General features: G+C 28.4%; 1 protein-coding gene across 4 annotated transcripts in view; it reads left to right on the plus strand.

The window, feature by feature from the left end:
* Positions 1-5,312: 5,312 nt before the first annotated feature.
* Positions 5,313-23,173, plus strand: part of LOC107450981 (BCAS3 microtubule associated cell migration factor) — a 56,665-nt gene continuing 38,804 nt past the window's right edge. For all 4 annotated transcript variants that reach the window (XM_016066932.4, XM_071182003.2, XM_043043544.3 and 1 more), the window contains exons 1-10: positions 5,313-5,506; positions 10,142-10,196; positions 13,855-13,915; positions 15,076-15,176; positions 18,342-18,423; positions 18,981-19,044; positions 19,285-19,392; positions 20,037-20,113; positions 21,662-21,738; positions 22,670-22,753. In XM_016066932.4, the coding sequence (XP_015922418.1) occupies positions 5,439-5,506; positions 10,142-10,196; positions 13,855-13,915; positions 15,076-15,176; positions 18,342-18,423; positions 18,981-19,044; positions 19,285-19,392; positions 20,037-20,113; positions 21,662-21,738; positions 22,670-22,753 (777 nt within the window). In that variant the 5' untranslated portion in view covers positions 5,313-5,438. The remainder of the gene's footprint in view (positions 5,507-10,141; positions 10,197-13,854; positions 13,916-15,075; positions 15,177-18,341; positions 18,424-18,980; positions 19,045-19,284; positions 19,393-20,036; positions 20,114-21,661; positions 21,739-22,669; positions 22,754-23,173) is intronic.

The following is a 23,173-nucleotide window of genomic DNA, read 5'->3' on the forward strand; positions in this document are numbered from 1 at the left end:
TCGGAGTTTTTTTTAATTATAAATGTATATTTGTGGTATTGGATAATTTTTTTTCTGAAACCTAGGATAATCTATAATACACTGAAATATTTTTAAATTCAAGTGGAGAAAATTGCGTGTTCGTTTATTTATTTTTTCTTCCTAAATAGGCTGAAATGAAGATGCCATTAGTATTCTTATAAACTAGATTACGTCTCAATATAAACTTGCATTGATTACCCCCTCCCCTACTAGAAAATCTAATGATTTCCATTCTATGCTTAAAATACTGCATGGCAAAAAGCAGATGTTTTTGACATTCACAATAGTCAAAGGTGATTGTATTTCCGAATGTACCACGGAATACCGGCTTTTTCCTATCAATCTTCCAGGTCTAATAACTAGAAGCAGTGCATGTGATTTTTCTGCGAATGTCACAGAATTCCATGTATCTCGAGACCATTAGTTTGTGGAATTCCGCAAATCACTAACTTATAACTCAATTCGTATTCACATGTTTTTTTAAAACCAATACTGTGATTCGTATTTATGCTTAATTTAAAAAACTGCATTGTGTTTCGTATTCATACGATATTAACATTGTGCAACGTGATTTATATTTATTCGATTTAGATATTTAATATTACGGTTTGAAATTTCATATCTAATATCGCGATTCTTGTAAAAAAGTTTTTTCTTGAATTAGTTACTGAAAATGTGTATTCATTAGTAGATTAATTTAATGATAAATGTGAGTGTGAAAAAAAATTTAAATTACAATTTGAAACATGTATGGTATATCAAGGGTCTGTTTAGAAGAAATATGTGTTCGTTAACAGGCTCATCACAAAATATCTTTTCATAAAAACGGACCCTTCACAAAATAATTTTTCTTTTTATCGGACCCTTCACAAATTTGTTTTTCTTCATTATTGTTTTGTTAATCGAATAAACCCTTCCCAGGCAGGCGTTTCTTCCTTTATTCGTCCGGACTGAATATTCTGCGTTCAGCAATATAGGCTAAATACCAAATATTTGTATGTTGCATCTCTAATTTAGTAGCAGCAATTGCTGTTTATTTTTTAAATTTTTTTTTTTTTTAATTATAATTTTAGTGTTGAGCATAATTCTTTACAATTTAAAAACTCCTTGAAAAAGTTTTTTGCAATAACAGGACCCTATTTGCACAAATTCACAAAAGTAGGACCCTGGTTGAAAGAATGCGACTTATCGTTTATTTTATATTCACAAATTACGATTGATTTTTTCACAATTTTACAAAAACTGACCTTACACAAAATGTCTGAACAGGCCCCTGTATTTAAATTGATATCGATTTTTTTTTTTTTGCACTTTAAATTTTCAGTGTTTTTCAATTTGAGTCACAATTACCTCTGAATAGTGTCCTGTGCTTCTGAAAGTTTAATAAAATATTTGACCTATTTCGTTCAAAATAAAAATACCTTATTAAAAACGAAATGCAATTACTTGACTTAATTTTAAAAAATAAATGTCTTAAAGACGAATTGATGAAAACTTTTCCCTAAATTAGATTTACACTAAAACTTTTTCTTCTCGGTTTCAAATCAAAATCCGTTAGTCAAAGATTTTACTTCTTTTCAGCTCAGTTTTTGTTAAAAGTTTTTTCTTTTATTGCTAGATATAGATTGCTTAAAATTTTCCCTTTGGTTGCTAATTATTCAATAAAAAGTATTATTTATTTGTACTTAATTTTTTCCATTGACTCTAATTCTTAATAAGTTTGATTCAGTGTCAAAAAGTACACAAAAATCTAATAATCAGTCTTATTGTCTTGAATTTATATTTATTAGATTCAGAGTTTAAAAGAAAAATACATCAGCAATATTTTGCTTGTATTTAGTGAACAAAAAGCCAGAGTAAGGTTTGTACTTTTTTTTATAACGTGCAAGTGAATAATTAAGTATCAATTGTATTTTACCAAAGAGTATATGTTGAGGTTAAATGTGTGTTACTTGATACTTCTACTTCATTTTACATGAAAAAATTCTGAATTTAAAAATATATTAGACTTTGACAAATATTTTTTTAATCAACTTAACCGCTCCTAATTGAGAATAAGACATTAAGGAAAGATATGTAGACAGACAAATAACTATTAATGGCTGAAATCAAGGTAATATGAAACCACCTGCACATTTTTGTTAATAGTTATAATACGAAGTGACTGAGTTACCTATTAGACATGTGAATTAGGCATTGTATATGTGAATGTCTCTACAGCATATTAAAACTTCTATTTCTCTTGTATTCATTTTGAAAGAATTTTGTGATTATTTCAAGTGGAACTTAATATGAGATTTACCTTATGAGACTTTTGAGTGAATTTTTTGATTCCATGCAGAGCAAAATTTGAAGCTCTGGCTCTTTTTATTTGGATTTACATTTTTTGTTAATCATTTGAGAGTGAGCATGCATAAGACGGGAAAATTTTGGTAACTCAGAAACCGTAGCTAGCTAATTTTATTTTTAATTAAGATGTCGGAAGAAAATTAAATTCATTCAGCTTCCTGGGAATTGGTTCGAAGAAGCACGGTGCTTTTTCGATCTTATTTCAAAATCAAGCAAGTTCGCTTATTTTGTTAGCATTTCCCACAGTTTTCAGGAAATTTAACTGCCTCAAAAAAATTTTTTTTTAATCTTGTGAGTCGGATACGTGGGTGTTTGTGGGCGGAGCTAGTAGTAGAATCAGGGCTGATTGTGCTCCGGAAAAAATCCGGATTTCCGGAATTTTCGCTAACAGTGATCCGGAAATCCAATTTTTCAAAGTTGGAACTTAAAAACACGGTTTATTTTATTTGTTTGTAAGGGAGAGCCAGAGAGATACTTTATTAAGCCTATATTCATGATTAATATTCATCTTTTATCAGTAAATAGTTGTTATCATAAACTCAAGAAAGAAAGACATTTGTAAAATTTTGATTACTTCTCCAGGTCATAGGTATGTGTAAAATTTTAAATATATTTTAAGTAAACTAAGAAATATTGAGAAAAAGGAAGAAAAAAAAAGAACATTTTTTAAAATTTTGTTTGTGTGTTTTTGTTTTTTTTAAGCTCAAGAAATTTTCCGGAATTTTGACTTGGGCTCACAATCACCCCTGTAGAATAGACTTCATAAGCGCGCATGGCGAAATTTCTTTTCTGTTCTTTTGCACTGGTTGCCGAAATTCTGAGTTATTTATTTTTTCTCAACAGTTAACTGATTCTTTTAATCCAAGAAAAGAATAAAAAATGGAATTGACCAAAAATTTAAATAGAATAAGTCAAAATGGAAAAGCGTCAAAAACAGCATAATCTTTTTTAATTTCAAACAGAAAAAATGAGTTACCACCAAAGTTTGAAATGTTGGAGTGATGGGGGGGGGGAGTCTTGAATCAGGCCAGTTTCAAGACCAGATTTGTTGAAAATTTAGCTATGGCACCCGGCATTATCTAATTAGTGGAAAGAATTTTAGGATTCCGACTCTGTCGAGAGAAAGGTTGGCGAACGTCTGGTACATCGAGGTGTAACAAGGATCTTGCAAACTCTCTCGTCCCCTGTACTGCCACATGAAATAAAGTTTGAAGGATTAATGTTACCAGAAGGTAACATATGAAAGAGCTGATAATTTCCACTATCAGAAAGTTAATTTAGGGTGATGCTCTATTTGTTGACTGAAGAATCCCGGTTCAGCCTAACAAATGACGCGACGTATTTTTATATGGAGTGAACTATGGACCCGCACCTTGTACTCTAATGTTCGAGAAATCGACCATTATGGTGACCGAGGTTTACTGATCTTGGCTGGAAAAGTAATTGGTTTCAGCACACCCCTACATGTCTTGGAATGTGGCTAGTGTGACGTACACAGGAAAGAGATCTTTGATCCCTATATTCGCCTTTTCAGGGATACAGCGATTCCGAATTCATTTTAATGGATGTCAATTTGAATCCACACAAGTAATTTTGTACGATTATTTTCTGTACAATGAGGATATTCGCTGGATGGAATGACGATTAATCAGAACTCAGGATCTCAATCTTGTAGAGCTTGTCAGTGATGTGTTGGAGACGACACTTGCATCTCGTTTCTACCTCCTAGCACCAAACAGTGTCTGAAATCAGCATTACTGAACAAATGGAAGAAACTGCCTCAGGAACTCATAATTTGCATTATTTAAAGAAAAAAAAATCATGCTGTGTGGCCTGCATAATTGTACGAGGGAGCCATAACCATATCAAACAATTTTTTTTAAAATTCTGTAACCACTCTTTGATACCATCCGACATTGATGAGTGCTACGTACGATCATGTGCATATGTATCGTAACTGTTGAATTGTTGTTATTCTTGTATTGGCGATCGCAACGCTCCAATACGCCATCTGGGGTGAGACCGGTTTCATACCTTTGTCCCTTCCCTCTCCGCCTCTTTTCAGTTGTATAGGAATGTACTACGATATTTTCCCTTTTTATTTAATAAGAATATTTTTTAAAATTTCCGTGATGCTTTTCTTAAGAACCATGTTTAATGTAGTTTTCAGCTCCATATAGTTTTCCAACTTAAAAGATTCTGATCTATATGAAAATCAAGAGAGAAACTTACGTACTTCCTTCCTCTATGACTTTATACACGCTATAAGGGAGATCATGTGAAGTGTTGCCATAGGTAAGGAGTTCTGTTCGACGCCACCTGCAGTCCATTTCGATCGCCAATTGGGTATAATATAGCCTACGTCAGAGGTTGTGTTGTTCCTACTAAATTTAACCCATGAACGGCATTTTCTGCGAGCCTAACTTCAAGCCACAAATAAACAAACGAAGTGTTCGATCGTTTAAATAGCTGCTCGCCAGATTTTATTGCATTATAAAGAAAAGTTATTGAAACTAAATACAACTAAATAAACAACAACAACAACTGAAACAAATAACAACAATAACTAAATAAACAACAACTAAATTCCATTCGTTTAGCATTGCGTCATATGTTGTTCCTACTAAATCGAAGTAGTTGTGTTTTTTTCATATTATACCCAATTGTATAATGCTACATTCAAGCCAAATTTCATTAAAATTCATCCAGTAGCTCCAGAGGTTATACGTCGAATATAAAAAATCTCTTAATTTTGAATACTAAATGTAATTATGAAATTTCTCCTAAATTGAAGCTCAACTTAAAAGTGTTAGATCATGCTTACGAACTGTGCCAAGCGCCATCTATATGTTATATCCATGGGAATAACTGTTCTGGATCACAATTGAGCTTTTACGGTTACAATCAAAACAAGTTTGTTGCGCTTTGAAATTATATAGTTCCTAGAGATGGCAACATTAGATGCTTACAGCTGTTTTACAGACTGTTTTTATTTTCCTTTTGTAAGCGTCTAATAATACTCACTAATTTAATTTTATTCTTCAATTTTCTATGGTTCTAAAGTTTTAATGGCTGCGGAAACAACAAGACGTGGGCCTAAATCTACAGGATTGATAATCAGACCTCAAGGAGTTAGGTAAGAAAATCATTTAAATCCTCTGTTTACAATTCTATTGTAAACAACTAGTTTGCGTCATTGTTATTGTATATTATACACAATTAGTTATTGCGCAACATAATTAGTAGCATTCTTTTAATTTGAATTAAATGCTAAAATAATTAATTCTTAATTTCATAAACTTATAATGTCATCATTATTTTGTTTACTATTATTTAATGTGTTAAAATAAAATTCTATTATTTGGTGCTTAATACGCAGCACCCTTTATTATGTTTATTGGTTATAATTTTTTTTAAATGAAAAATTGTCAATTATAAATAATGCGTTTGAATTTTTATTAAATAATTTTCGCTATTATTTCAATTCTTTTCGAATTTATTCTGTTCAAATTTTCTTTGATTTACTTATGCTTAAACGAAAAGTTATAAATTTTTTTTATACTCTTATTTATTTATTTATTTTAAGTATGTTTACCTGTTACAGAATATAAATAGTTGATTTAATATTTTTAATTATAAATTTTATGTTTTTATTTAACTGTAAATTAATTTCGCTTTTTAAATATTATGTTAAAAAATGAACGTTTGATGTTGAGTAAATATATAGTTTTATTAATACAAGTTTCAAGAGAAATCTTAATTAAAAAATTAGCATTAGTGTTTTTTCTTAATCATCGATTTATATTAATTTTATGAATTTAATAGAAGCTGATTCACATATTCTTTGCTAGCTTTAATTTGCAATTACTTTTTTAAGGTATTTTATTAGTTTTCATTATACTTTTGCCCATTATAACTAAAAGATGCTGAATACCATCATTAAGCTTAGTTAGCAAAGGATTATTTAGAATCTAGTTAAAAGTAATATTTGATATATACAGGTATATTGCTATATGCATTGTGTAAATTATTGCATGAAACAGATAATGCTGTAAATAAATCTGTAGGGATTTTATTATGGACTATGTCAACCTTCATCTATCAAGAGGTGCCGTTTGATAAATGAAGGTTGACATAGTGGTTAATAAAATCCCCTCGTGGGTCATTCTTACTGAAAAGGTATAAATAGACTAAAAAATTTTCTTAAATTAAAGTAATTAAAAAAGTGATAAAAATTACATAAATGCCTTTATTTATTTTTGTTATATGTCCTTACAATAATGGTCAAGTTTTCTATTTTATTTTTTTACAAGATTTAAAATATTTTAAATTCTGCCTTGTCCACGGAGGAGATGTAATAGTCAACGGAGGAGACATTTTATGTTATAAAATATAAAATGTCAATGAAGACTAATTCATTAGTTATTGGGTACAACTGATATGAGTTTAGCATTAATAAGTAAACAATAAAATATTTCATTATTAGAGATAGGGATTCTTCCGATTAATCATGCTGCTATGAAAGGAAACATCCATTTTTAACCCAGGTGTACAATTTTTTAAGTAACTCTTACTGAATATTAATAAATTAAAATGTAAAGACTATTGAAATAAAAATTCAGACTCCACATGAAAGTTGAGTGTTGCGGGTACTCTTTTATGAACATTTTATGCAAGTTAAACATACTGTCATCCAAATAATGTTTTTGTTTTTTCTCTTTTCTTCTTCTTGTTGCTCTATCAATTTCTAGAAATTTAAGTACAATTATTCACGATTTTTCTGTCGAATCTTTTTCTGATACAGATTTTAAAGTTTCTTGCTCTTTTTTTTTTTTTAACTTTCTTCAAACGGTATAGGGTTTTCTTTTAATTTCTGTCTAGCTTGTCTCATACTAAGTTTTAGCTGTTCCCTTCTCTTTTGCATTTGAACATTTGATTGCTTTCTTTTTTTAAATTTTGGTTTTGCCATTTTTTTTCCTAAAATTTGAAGAGAAAAAATTTTTTGAACATCACAGAAATTATTTAAAAAAATTGCCAACATTTACTTCTCCGATAAAAAAAGTTAAGCTTAATTGATTTTCTTTAAAAATACAAACAAATTAACACATTTGTTGCATTTAAAAAAATATCAAAAAGAAAATAGTTTTTTAATTATTAAAATTATATTATGGTCATCTAACACATTGTCTCTTCCATTGACTACGTTTCCTCCTTCGTGGACTTGTTACGTCCATGGAGGAGACAGAAACTAGATCTTGAATTTTACTGATTTTTAATTTTAAAGTTACAGAAATGGGACAGTTCTTTTTATTAAATATACTATTTTTGCTATCTAAAATTCATCTATCAAAAATAAAATAATTTTCTCTTACCTTCTTTATGATGTCCACGGAGTATACAGTGAGAACTTTGCCAAACCCCAGTTGAACACAACAATTCAAAACTGACACCAAAGAAAACAAAAACAACTGATAGTTAACATTAGAAAATGGAATGGTTACCTTTCCCGGCAGCTGTCTTATGCTGCCCTTTATTGCATATTTACCGAACTATATTAATTGTCCACGGAGGGCAATTTAATTTTTGATGGACAAAGCTTACTAGTCATTTATTTTATAAAAATAATTTTTTTTAAAAACAATATTAAATAAAAAGTAAACATTTAACTAGGTAAAACTACAAAAATCATTAAAATAACATTTAAATTGTTTAACAGCCATTAAAAATTATTTTGTGTAACAGATGTAGGGACGTCCATGGAGGGGATTTTGAAGCTATGTTTATTCAAAAATATAAATGAAATATTAAATACATTTAGCAGAAATGCATATGATTTGTTAGTTAGAACTTTACAAAAAATGATGAAGAAAAATATTAAGAAATCTGCTGTATTTCCTAATATTTATTACTAAGGGACTTAGAAAATCACCTTTTTGTGAGAATGACCCACATGTACCTCAAGATGGTATTGAGTTAACGTCTTATATACTAGTGATTTGGTATTTAATATTTCTAGTGGTAGTTACGTCACAAATCTTTATAAAAAAAAATTCTTTGAAAAATTAACCAAAGGTTAACTTTGTTTTTCTTGAAACAAATTTTAACTTATAGTGTCAAATTTTGTTGCACTTAAACTGATGTGATATTTGCCATTGGAATTTCAAAATTACAACTTTGGTGTTCGTCTGTCTCTTCAAAATTTTCTATCAATGTTATTTGATCAAATTTGTAGACATTTCATTAAGTATTAAGCAGGTTATCATAAGCAATATATATCATAAATTGAATGCTAAACAGTATTCAGTCTATTTATTTTGAATACTGAGCACTAAACAGGTTCTGAATACTGAACAGATTGTCATAAGCTAAAGTACACTTGCTGCTGAGTCATGCTACCCTATTTTTATAATGCGAGACACTTTTTTCGACTTTTTTGAAACAAAAAATAATTCTTATTAAATAAACTGATTTAAATCATGATAAGTTTAATAATTGGAAAATGTGAATGAATACTCACTTATTAAATTTATTTAAATTGACTGGCAACTGCACTCAGATAAATAAGTATATTTAAAAGCAACCTGAGAAACAGCAATTCATTCTTAAAGTATTTTATATATTTTTTTCTTAAAAGAGTTATTAAAAGATTTTCGAAGAAACTAAAGTAAGACTTCTTTCCTCAACAAATATTTGCTAATCGCAGAATCAATAACTTCTTAGTTCATCTGATATATCTGAACATTTTACTGTTGTAATTTACATTGCTTGTAGTTTTTATCTATTAGTATTTTTATGTATAGTTTTATAAATCTACATTAGTCTGGTTAGAGAATATCTAATATTTCCCAAAAATTACTTGATAACAATAGTAGTTAAATGATTTTCTATTACTACAATGATGTGTTCAATTGTAATTGTATTTTATAAAAGGCCGTTTTAAATTTATTTATTTATTTTAAAGATAATAATATAACTTTCATAAACATTCTAATACAAGTGGATTAGTGAAAGGTGTATTTACAACAAATTAGCCAAATTTTTATCAAAAATGAAATTTCTTAAACAATCTATTTTAGAGAGTCTATAAAACCGTCAGCGTCTGCTATGGTACAAAAAAATAAATTTTATTTTTATGCTTACATATTTATATCTCACTATAAATATTGTATATGATAGTATTTATTCCTGAATACTTGAGGGGATATTCTCGTTAATTAAACTAACGGCTTTCTTTTTTTACCTTAAAATTGTTAATTGTTATTTATCTTCTTCATTTGTTTCTTAAATTAATATTTAGGCTTGATATAGATTTTATAATTTTCTAGTAGAAGTATTGTAGTTTAAAATTTTAGAAACAATTATATACAGTGTTATGGCTACACCAGCAAGACTATTCCAAGAGAAAAACAATTTTTTAAAAATTCAAATTCCTTTTCCAAAATTTAGTCCAGTTTTCATTCAGTTTTCCAAAAGGTGCTGTGGGCATGAAAATGTTTTTCAGCAGCACTGTATTTAATTTAATATTTTCTGCTTTTATGTTTTCCTTTAAATAGTTTTGAATTTAAATTATTCTGAAGTATGTCACTGTAGGTTGAGCAACATCAGGTGGCATTACAAATATTGAAATTCAAACTGTTTATTTTAAGTTTTAAGCTTATAAAATTATTAATATATTTTATTTAAATTTAAATACTGTATTTTAAATTTTTTAATTTTAAAGGCCTATTAAGCAGTTTTTATTTTTGGTTTAACTAAATACTTTTTTTTGCAGTGATAAATCTTATGTTGAAAGTGTTGTTGGATTCATACATGAAGTTGTTCCCCAGGTAAGCAGAAATAAAAAAATAAAATTATATGTTTATTTACAGTAAAAATGAATAATGTACTTTTTTTGTATTTGATTTCTGAAACACTTGCTTATTTTTTTTAACTGAATTTTTGTTTTGAATAGTTTCTTAACTTTATTTTGAAGAAAAAAAAAGCAAGTAATATGATAACATAATTAAGAGTTGGCCAAACAAGTAAAGCAATAGTAAAATCAATGTATAGAATTGGATAAAATTGTCTGCCAGCTTGTCAACTAAAACTTATATGCTCAGTAACAGAACTACTTAGTCGATTTTTAAATTTTTTTTTTATTTTTGAAATTACTCTTATCTCTTTGATTTGTATGAAGAAGTATGAAATCTTTTTACTTTGTGTGCAATAGCTCAACAATTGTTGATTTTGGTTATTATGCAAAATAAATATTTGTTAACAACTTTTAAAAGGCTGTACAAATTAATCAGGTAAAGTACCTTACTTTTGCTGCAGATTTCAAAATATTTTAGATTACCCCATTTTGGCATAGTTTGCATCACACACACACGTATATATATATATATATATATATACAGTAGACGCCGCTTAATGTGATCACATCGGGACGAACTTGATTTGATAACAATAACCGATTGATTACAATAAACGGAAAAAAAATTAAGCTAAAAAAATTTTTTTTTTTTTTACATACATATTAAAATAAAAAAAAAATTTAAATTAGGAGTAGTTGCTGTAAAACTCTAAAGTATTTAATAGAAATTAATGTACACTAAAGAAAAAGAATTAGTTAGTATACTTATGTATTTAATGATGAGCTGCAGAAAACAATACAAAAGGTTAATTATTAACTGAAAAAGAAATCATCAATTGTCGATTGTTTAGCATTCTTTCGAAGCAAGTCATTTACGAATCGCTCATAATCGGTGTTTATGAAAGTGTTCCACGTCGGCTTTGTTTTGCACACCTAGCCGTAAGATTCGAAGTGCCTCCCTCATCTGAGCAGGCGTCGGAATTTGGTCCTCGATAGCACTTTCGGGTTCATCGTCGGCATCAGAATCTTGTGACGAAACTTGATCTTTGACACATACGGCTTCGCAAATGTCTTCATCAGTTAACGAAGTAGAAGTCTCAACCTTCTCGTCGATCTCAATCCATGCTTCAAAATCCTCAGTATTCATATCGGGCGGGGGATTGAAAACGTCTTCCATTTCTTTCATCACAGCAGCATTGTTGTCCTCTGGTTGACAAAATCCTCCACGACTGAAACAATTTCGAATTGTTTTTTCCGAGACATTATTCCATGACATTGTTAACAAATGTATGGCATCCAAAACATTTGTTTTTTTGGCTAGAGCGTTCGCATTAAGATCTTCAGCGTCTTGGTCTTCCATATTTTCTAAGATCCTTGAACGCATTTCCTTTCTGTAATATGCCTTCAAGGTGCGGATAATTCCCTGGTCTCACGGTTGAATTAAAGAAGTGGTGCTTGGTGGTAAGAACACGATATTTATCTTTTTTAATGAAACAGTTACATCATGCGTAGTGCAGTTGTCTATGAGCAGGAGTATGTTCCGTTTTAGTCGCTTGTCCCATTTCAACAGCCATTCGTTAAAGATGATGGTAGTCATCCAAGCCGTTTTGTTGGCAAAATAATCGACGGGCAGATTTTTCACACCTTTGAAACAGCGGGGCTACTTATTTTTTCCAATCACTAAAAGTTTTTCTTTAGTGCCGGCCATACTAGCGCAACATAGCACAGTTAGGCGTTCCTTGGAGGTTTTACACCTTTGCGTACTTTCCTTCTGAAACATGTACGTGTGTTCAGGCAGCGCACGAGAATATAGGCCAGTTTCATCAGTGTTATATACATCTTCAAGTGAATATGTGGCAATAAGTTTAGGCCATTCTTCTTTAATCCACTGATCTGCGGCTACATTATCGGCATCTTTTTGTTCACCATGTGTCCTTCGGAAGAGTATGTTCTGCCTCTTTTTCCAGCGGTGGAACTATCCTTCTGTGGCTACGAAGTTTCCTTCACCCAATTTTGCAGCTAAATCTTCAGCTTTTTGGCGCAAAATTGGACCATTAACACCAGCGTCCCTCTCACGAACATTTGTGAACCAGAGTTTTAATGCAGATTCAACCTCTTTGTCTTTTCCATCTCGATTTCTTTTACAATTCAGATTTTCGTTCAAAGTGTACTTTTTTTCGATATCTTCACGATTTTTTAAAATTTTGCACAAAAGCGGCTGCGAAACTTTCAATTGCACAGCAGCATTTCTTTGGCTCATTTTCTGCAATTTATCGTAACGATTTAAAATGTCAACCTTTTCTTTCACAGTAAGATCTCTCCGTTTCCTTTCCATTATAAAAAACAAATCAGGTTACAAATCGTATGAACTATGGTAAAGTGAAAATTTATGCTGATCTTCTTCTGCATGCGTCTTTTAAACACTTAGATGTTGCAGTTTCACTATCCCCCTCCCCATTTTATTCAATAGCGATTCAGTAAGCGACCTGCCAAGATCAAGTGGCATACCCGAAACAATGTTCTCTTTTGAAGGTCACCCCTTACCCCCTTCCCATAGCGTTTTGAAGGTCACCCCTTACCCCCTTCCCATAGCGGCTGGAACATATCATCTGTCACATTGTTTAGTTCTTCTAAAAAGGGGCTCGTGACAAACATTGACTCGTTACTGGCAGGTCTTCTTTTCTCTTTAATTAGGATTTCCGGGAATTTGAAATCGTACAGTGCGGCGGAATTTTGCAATGCTTGACCGAAAATGGCAAAATACCCCCCCCCCTCATAATAACACATGTTTAAAAGATAATATACCAGCCCCGTTTGAACTTTTGGTAAGTTTCAGGAAACACTTCACAAAACACAAAAAAAGTTTTCCTTCTTGTTTTTATTGATTTCAGGAAAATAAAATTTACCTATAAACTGATAACAATAAACGAACATTTGATTACAATAAACGATGATTTTTCAATGTATTTTGATATAAGCGGACGGGACTAAGCGATTTTGATAACATTAAACGATTGATAACATTAACCGTGATCACATTAAGCGGCGTCTACTGTATATATATATATATACAGGGGTCTGTCCAAGCCGAATTTACTACCGTTTAGCGGTACCTTCACAAATTCAACTTTAGGAAAAACGGTAGTTTCACAAATTCAATTTTAGGAAAAACGGTAGTTTCACAAAATACTTTTTCTTAAAATTTTATTTTTGTATCCCTTAAGAAACGATAAATCCATATTTTTGTGTTGATTTTTTAATATAATTTTTAATTTTTCACAAATTATGTCTAAATTTTCACAAAATAGGTACCTCTCCGAAAAACCTAGACAGACCCCTGATATATATATATATATATATATATACAGAGTGTTCATTCCCTTAATGTAAGAATCCTTGTAAATAGTGACTGAAAGATTCAGATTCATATTTACTTGAAGAAAAACAAAAACATTTTGTTGTACATCAAAATTTATTTTGACAAATATATAGAATAGAATCTTTTGTACATTATTTTTTAGAGGATTTAAGCATTCCTTGTCAGTTTTTTTGATAATTATAATTAATATCTATTTATTTTGATGTAATTTTTCTTATGTATTTCATGTAATTTGTTTTTATTTTGATCACAGGGTAAACAAGGAGAAAAAGAAGTTATTTTGTGGGTGAAATTTGACTACTGTGATATTAATGGTGAATATCTATTTTATGTTTGAGAAAATCATATCACATTAAATAAACAGGATATTATTTTTTTACTGATTTTCAGAAAGCCCTTGATTCCATTAGTAGACAGATGCTATGAAAAATTCTAGAGTTTTATGGTATTCCCAAAAAATTTATAAATATCATTGAAGAACTCTACAGAAATTCAAAATCTTGTGTTGGGGTGAATGAAAGCCTGACAGAGCCCTTTACTATTGAGACTGGGGTCGACAGGGATGTGTGGTGTCAGGGTTAGAATTTAGGGTTATAGTTGATGGTTAAGGAATTATAATTAATTGACAAGGAAAAGTGCAATCCAAGATTTAAAAAAAAGAAAGAAAGGATTTTGATGGAACTTCACTAAAACATTAGAAGACCTTAATTTTGCAGATGACGTTTTTTATTTGCTGGAAAACTTCAGAGTACAAAACTAACTGGTTGGCAAAACAGATCTTAGAGAAATATTCTAGCCTTAGACCACATCAAATTCAGAACTCTACAGTAAAACCTGGCAAGAACCGTAACGAAACAAGCTACATTAAAGAAATAGTTTCTTTTTTATAAAAACACATTTATTTGACAACTATACGTAAACTAAGCAAAATGAAATTAAATTTTTAAGGTTGATATAAAATTTTTTATTCAAGGGTCAAATGTTTATTTATTACTTTAAGCAAATGCATTAATGTAGCTTGTAAGGTGAATTTTTGTAGTTTCACAATTGTTGATTCATGTTTTTTATATGATTTTAGAAATAAACGATTCCAATTAACAGTTACAGAATTTTTAATCATGAAATTTATAAGTTATTAATCATCTATTGAAATTACTTTTGTAGAAAAATGTTACGAAAAATGAAACCAAGCATGTAATCTAACTGTGAAGTCAATCTCTCAGAATTTTATGATTTTGGCAAATTATTTATTATCATTATTAATAGATAATCAAATATTAAAGTTGAATCTTTTTCAAATTAATAAACACTAGATAGTTGTTTGATAATATTAGTTATATTTTAAATTTCCCATTAACATTTAGAACTCTGTTACAATACTTGCATTAGGACTCTGTTAAATTTAAGAGTTAGTACCTTTTTGATAAATTTCTACATTTAATTATAGATTTTTGATGAATTTGTTATATTTTAGATTATAATTTGATCCGTGAAGAAGGAGAACATAACGCAAATCATCCTCCTCTTTTACTTATTCTTGGATATACAAATGGAGTTCAAATATGGTGTATTCCAGTACGTACAAGTCTTTTATATTTAGTACCAATATTGTAGTAATTTATTTTATATTTTTATTTGCTGCATTGTTTATAAAACTCACTCAATTACTACATTACATCATTCTATCATGCCATTCATCTTTCAATCATACACAATTATTCATTACTTATTTGTGTTGAAATATTAATGGGTTATTTTCTCAATTGGTAACTTTTGAATCCTTAAGCAATGTTTCTTATTAAAATATTTATTTTCATTATTTAATGGAATGTTTTGCTTAAAATACTCACATGGTTAAGAAAATATTCACCAGACAGATCTTGTATTTAAATTATTTTTAAATAATTAAGTGTTTATTCAAATAAATAAAATATAAGTAAAATGTCATTATTTTATGTCTCCAAAACACATTTCTGAATTTTCTAAGTAATTTACTACATTATGAAAGTGTTACATAGACGAATGCAAACATATTCTGATATAGTTTGTTTGTCTACTTGAATATATATCATTAATATTCTTTGAATAATTTGTATATTTTTTTCTACGCATTATTTTGTATGTGTTCTTAACTTTTGTGTAATTACTTTCCAAGTTCAAAAAGTGCAAATAAAACAATATAGATGGCTCTAGTTGAATAAAATATAACTTCCTGGTTACAAAGAATACTCTTTTCTATAGAACAATAAAGTTTAATTGCAGAACCTTTTCTTTAAACATTAGTTTCTTCTTAAAAAAAAATCTGTGTGTGATTTTATTGAATATAATTACTATCTCCCTATTTTTTTACTAAGGAATTTGAAGCTAGTAATTTAATCAAATATTATTTAAAATATTTACCTTCATTTACTTATTAATTACTGATTCATAGAAAAAAAATTCAATATCTTTTTTTCATGGATTTTTAAAGTGTTTAAGATAAGGAACACTAATGATATTTTCATGTTTTCTTTCATCTCTTCTCTCATACACAGGATTAGTCTTACGTTAAAATTGAAATTTACTAATTGCTAGTTTTGCGGCTTTAAGTTAATTTAATTTGTTAAATGTAAAAATATTCTTGCCGCTTCGAAATTATTGTGAAACCAATTATATAATGGTAGAAAAAGAAATTTAATATACAATGATATTTAATTATTTATTTTGAATAAAACTCTTTTTTTTTAATCATTTTATTTTCTTTTGAAAAAAAGTATGAAAAGCAATTTGAATGCCATCGACATTTAGAATTTGTTTTCAAAATATTTGATAATTTTATGAGTTCCAATGCACAATATCTTAAGAAGTTTGCCTTCTCTATATGAAACATATGATCCATCAGTTCCTTAGGGATTACTCTTTTTTTTTGTTCTTGTTTTTGTCAGTCTTAGTTTATAACACCATGTGAATTCACTTTTTTAGGCATGTTTATTATAGGACCCTTATAGTAAGAAAAAGCTATTTTGTCTCTGTTTCATTATTTTTGCTTAACCTTTTATATAACCATTTTTTTCCTAGTAATATTATATTAAAATATTTTTTGGGGATTAATTGAGATTGATTTATAGAACGAAATTCATTTAGCGTTTTACCTAAAGTTAATTTGCATTTTGAGACCATTTTTTTATGGAAGGGTAGTTGAATAACTGTAAAGAATTGGTGTAAACTATTACTTTAGCACTTATTAATAACCAAACTTCTATGACTACAAATAGATTGGATGATAAATGGGCAAGTGAATGAACACATAAAACACTCGAGAAAATAGCCTCTCTTCTGATCCCACGCTAATCTTTTCTATTGATCACATTTATGTCAACAAAATCCTCATTGGTGTATATATTCTTTTTCTTATTTTATATTTTCGGAAGTTATCAGCAGAAGGCCCAATAAATCATTAAAATAGCTTGTAATAGACATTGAAATTTTAATAAAATTGGGAAAGAGTATACTTCATGCGATCTTATAAAGGGTATCAGTATCCAATTGACTCTTTTTTGCTTATGATAAATAAATGGGCTGGAATAGCCTGCTTGTCAGGGCACTGGACTCGTGTTCATCATGTTCAAATCCAGCCAGCTGATGATTCCTCGTGTACAAGATGGTGACTTGTGCACATTAAATCTTCCAGGTCACAAAGTCCTCCATGTTCCCAAAACAAATTATACCTTTGGGGTATTGAATTGAAGATTGATTGCTCTCTGGTTCAGTTAAAAATTATGATCTGTGGATGTATGAAGGGATCTTCTCTATAAACGGGTGGGACGTATGGGTGTGGCAGAAGTTAAAATCTTGGTCATAGATGGTGCCACTGGAAAACAAGAACGATCGCACTCGTTGACTTAATGGCCCACAACAACAAATAATTTGTAATTTTGAGTAATTTTCTTCGGTTATAGTGGTACTTAGTATTTTGTATGATATAACATACTTAAATGTTCATTGTGTTATATAAAGCAGTTTTTGTGGATTAGTATGTCAGTCGTTTAATGTTTTTTTATCAATTTTCTAGAAGAGTCTTTAAATGTTATAACATTCATGCGATTTAAGTTAAAGGGGTCATTTTTGAAAAGTTGATCTAGTGAACTAATGAGAAATTTGCATTAGGGTTATCATACGGAGCAATATTCCGTTGATGCCGATTTAGAAGTTCTACCTCTTTTAGATAAAGTGGTAGCAAAATATCTATTATGCTTGATTACTTTGCTTTCACTTATACTCGATTATCTCACTGCAAGATGTTCGGACTATTTTTATCTCCACCACATTCTATCACCACCAGAGCATCTCCACCATATTAGAATATTTTTGAACCCTGGCTGCCATCTTTGTTGTCTAGCAGATCAAATTCATCAATACCACCTCCGTAAATGTACATCACTTTTTGGCAACTCTAACTTTTAAGGCAATGACTTCAGTCATTTTCACAATTGCTCTTCCTTGTTACTTTTGTGCTTCAATGCTTTTGTATTTGTGTATTTTGTATAAAAAAAATATCATGTTTGTTAGATTGAGCATATTTTTCATAAGTGGGTGAATTGAGAAAAAGCTCTACTTTCTCAATCTTTTCATTTAAATTGATAAAACAGTTGAAGTTAACTTTAAAAAAAAACCTATTCTAACAGTTATAAAGTTAATAGCTGAACGTTATTAATTAATTATATTAGATGTTAAGTTTCTAATTTTTATTCTGTTAATTAGGCCAGCGGAGAAGCACAGGAAGTTCTTTCTTGGCGTGAAGGACCAGTTAAATTTTTAAAACTCTTGTCTTCACCAGAATCTGGTTTGTAAATTTAAATTCTTAAAAAAAAAATTTTTGCCTATATTTTGTATTTGGTGTAATTAAGAAATAATTGATTTATGATTATAATAATGAACTGATTTTTTTTTAAAAAAACAATTCTGTAATGACTTACCATGAGTTTTTTTTAGAAAATTTTTTATTGAAGATTTATTTTACATGAGTTTTCATAAACTTAGATGTTTTCAAATTACTATAGATTTCTTAAGCATGGAAAAATCAGCATATATTTATTAGTATTTCATGTAAAAAATCCAAGGAAATAATTGAGTTAAATTATTTTTCTTTAATACAGGAAATTTTCATCCCTTTTTTCTTTTAATATGATGCTAAAAGTAGTTTTTAAATTTTGATTTTCAGCAAATGTTTTATTTATATTTGTTTTTATAATATAAAATAATTATTTAGATTTGGTTTGATTATATTATTTAATACTCTGTTATTTAATAATCTTTTTCTAAATGCAATGAATATTGCTTTATGGTTTTAGTTGTGTTTCGTATAGTGAAAATTTAAAATTGACTGTAAATTCATTTTAGCTCCATCTTTAAAGGATCGTTTTGTTGCTAATCGTCCTTTGGTTGCCATATGTGATAGCACTAGGTAAAAATCCATTAATAATTTCTTTTTATTGCTTCATTCACTTTTTCAGGGTTTCTTGTTGTATTTGTTCAGCTTCACATTTTTATTTATTAATAAAATAAAAAGTGTTAAATTGTAAAGTTGTTGACTGGATTTTTTTGATGAAAATTTGAGTTATTTGTTATATATTAAAAATATTGTTGAGCAGCTTATGGTAGCATTATTTATTGAAATGTATATTTTTATTTTCTTTTTTTCCAGCGCTGGAGAGCAATTTTGCTCTCTTAATTTTATCTCATTAAAATCTGGAGACAGAGTTGATTGTATTAAATTTTCAAGTCAAATAGCGGATGTAAAATGTTCTAAAAGGTAATTTTTAAAAATTTCTTTTCTGTCCCTCCTTTCTTAAGTATAAAATCGTTTCCTATGTTAAACTTTTATTTTATAGTTTTCTTTGTATAAATTGAAAATTTTAACCTTTCACAGACCACAAATTTTGTTCCAACATTAGTTTAAGAAATCAAAGAGAAAAAAAAATTTACAGCAAATAAAATTTTTAACTAATCAAATACAAAATCTGAAATCAAATAAAGCACTTGTTCTTAAAATATAATTGTCTGTTTTAAATTTTTTTGATCATTTTTGTGTTTTAATGTTTCTTTTAAACAATTCACTCATAATTGAAAATTATGCTGATTATTTTGCAATTTTTAAAAGCTTTTCTTCGCATATGGATTAATGTTGCTTTAAAGTCTAAATTTTGAAGTGGAATGTTTTTATAGTCTTGCACTCCACTAATTGTCTCTTTAAGTTTTTAATGTTTATAAAATAGTAAATTCATTAGTTATTAAACCAGTTTAATTATGGTTATAAAATAGTTCTTCCTTGGCATATTTGTAAGCATAAATTACAAGTAAGTACTAATACAAATTGTATTTTCTATTTAATTGTTACAGTAAATTGTTAAGAGTTTTTTTTTCCTAATTAGTTTTCATATTTTATGCAATTTTTAGAGTCATTGCTGTTGTTTTTCAAAACAAAGTAGTAGTTTTTGATGCATATACACTAAAGGAGACTATTCAAATCACTAGTAAGTGTTAATATTATGATCTTGTAATGGAATAAAAAAAAAAGTATTTTGTTTATATTTATTAACATCATATATATTCAATTATTGTGTTAGTTTCAAAGTATTCTGGCTTCTAATTATCATCATTAATTTTAAGTCTTGTTTTATCTTGAGATCGATACATTTCATCCCCATCCAGCTCTTATGCTGTAGAACAATAAATCCGATGTCAATTATCTGACGCATTTCAAACTCATTTTTTTTTATAATGACCTTTGGTATATCCTGCTCTTTTTTTTAAATACTTTTTTGTTAGGGGAGGGGCAGAGGGTCATTAAGTATTCTAGTATGCAACTAATGGAACATTAATAACTATGCAAGCTGGATTTATTATTTACTGTAAATATTTTGTCCAATCAAAATTACCTATATTTTTAGAAATCTTATATAATTTTTTTGCAAGTACACAAGTTCTTATCTTTAATACTTTTTTCTAGGAATGAATAGTTTAAGTAAAAAATTATGATTTTTTCAATATTGTTATGTTGTTTAGAAGAATATCATTGTTTTTGTGTAATTTATAAGGAATATTTTTGTATAATACACTCATTATATATTTTAAGCAATAGTTGAAATAAATTTTTATGTATTTAAAAACAATGTTAAATAATCTATCCAAAATTGTTAACTTCATAACTTTATTGCTTTATATTATAAGGAAAAGTTCTATCGAAGTCCTAAATGTTATCATACACTACCTTTGCCAACCCAATAAAGAGGTACTTTTAAAACTCACCTTTTTAATAGTTATGTTGTCAAATAATAGTTTATAAACAAGCAAAAAAACACAAGGATTGTCTATAAATGATGTCACACTTAAAGGGTGACGAGAAGTGTAATAACAAGACACATATTATTGGAATAAAAGCACATTTTATTTGAATAAAAATACATTTTATTGGAATAAAAACACATTTTATTGGAATAAAAATATTTAAAGTCATTGGATTAAATATTTTTATGTTATTTATTTTTGCAATTTTCATGTTTTTTAAAGTAAACTCACAATCATCATTTGTTCTGTTACACTCACAAATGTCATTAAAGCAGTTTAAAAATAAAATGGTAAAGAGATAATTCACATAAGGTTGTGGTTTGTTTACTGTAAGTATATTTTTATGTAATATAATGTGTCATTTAAGGGACATGCTGAAGTGTGGCATTTATTGGCTAAGAGTAGGAGAGGGATCAAAGATATTGAGAAAAAAAAGTGGGACATCAATTTTGGATGGCCCATTTAAGAAACAAAAATGACCCAAGATAGGGTGGGAAGAACATGCTTAAAGGGTATGTAAGAGGAAAAGATTGGAAAGCACTTTTTTAAAATAAACAGGAATAGCAATTGTAGTTTTTAAGTTTTAAGAATTTTTAAATACTATTATTTCTAGTTATTAGTAATTTTTGTGTAATTTTGAAATTTATATTTAAACTTTTTTTTTTTTTTAAAAAAAGTTATAAATGCATTTAAGATTTGATTTTTATTTATTATTTTTTTAAAATACATTTTAGGCTGTTATACAACTCCAGGATTTGCTGTTAACCCTGTTGCTTTAGGAACAAGATGGGTTGCATTTGCAAACAAAAAGGCAAGATAATAATTAGCTTATGTGTGTAATTTTAAACATTTAAAAGAAAAAAATACTGGTAGTCAAAATGCAATTTGATTAAAAATCTTCTTAGTATTTACTCTTTTAAAAATTAGTCTTTTCAACTCACAGACTTATAATTTTAGTTATTTCTCAATTTAATGTACAGTGAAGAAATTTATTGCGTACATATTATCTGTTTATTCAAATATGTAAGGAAATGTTGAGGAAAACAATTTTATTTTAATGCTCTTCTTCCTTCGTAAATGTTATTTTTTTTAAACAAAAAGTTTTAAAGCTTTTTTTTTTGTGTGCTTAATTTCTAAGTTCCTTCTTTCATTTACTTTTGATCATTGGAATCAAGCATCAAATATTTAATATATCTCTTGTTACTTATTTGAATAGACTTTTTCCTCTTTTTTTTTTTTTTAATTTGATGTATCTGTAAAATTAAAATCCAATGTCATAATTGCTTATAAGAATTAACTAAGCCATGTCAGTTATAGAAATTAGCTATCAGTTTGGTTGAAAATTTCGATCAAATTATCTATCAAATTGAAATCCAATGTCATAATTGCATATAAGAATTAAATAAACTATGTCAGTTATTGGCGTTAGCTATAAGTTAGGTTGAGATTTCTTTGAAGTTATCAAATTATCTATTATTGGATTGAAAATTTCTTAAAAATTATTTTACAATGTAATTTTATGTGAGGATATGTTAAGTACGATGATGTGATATATGACTGTATTAAATATGTTTACTTTATCCTAAAAAAATTGCAATTTTGAAGTTATTTCATTCATTATATCACTCATATGTTACATGCTATTGTCTTTTTCTGTGATTTAAAATAAAAATAGTGATATTAAATTTTTTGTTTTGTTTATGTTTAGTATGTTGTTTAAAAAATTAACTTTAAAATTATAGCTGGTGTCAGTTCATCAGAGTGGAGGTGGAATGGCTGGAGATGGTGTGCAATCCTATGCTGCAACAATTATCCATGCTGCCAAGGTAGTCATTCTATCTTTATCAAAAAGCTTTCATTATCAGTAAGCTTTTATTTTTGTAAGAAAAAAAAGCAAGTATAGTTGTAATATGTGGTCAGAAATAATGTCAATCAGTTTTGCTTAAATCGTCATTTATATTATACTTAATGTTCCTGGGACTGCGTTTTTGTAACAATAGAGTTGAAGACAATTAAAAACAAAAGTTTTCAGAATATTTGGTAATTTAGCCTATATTTTAGAAACCTCACTACGACAGAGAACAGAGTGACGGTTTTTTATGAATTTTTTAATCATTTGCATGTAGTGGTGTGGAAAATAATGTTAAATTGATAATGTAAAATTTATATTATGTGATAATTATATTCATGTGAAATTTATGAAACTGTTAAACATACATTAAAATATTTACTTAGAAATTTGGAAA

This window comes from Parasteatoda tepidariorum, chromosome 4 (genome assembly GCF_982258835.1).
Source record: "Parasteatoda tepidariorum strain Cologne lab strain chromosome 4, Ptep-v5.0, whole genome shotgun sequence".
NCBI classification, from domain to species: Eukaryota; Metazoa; Arthropoda; class Arachnida; order Araneae; family Theridiidae; genus Parasteatoda; species Parasteatoda tepidariorum.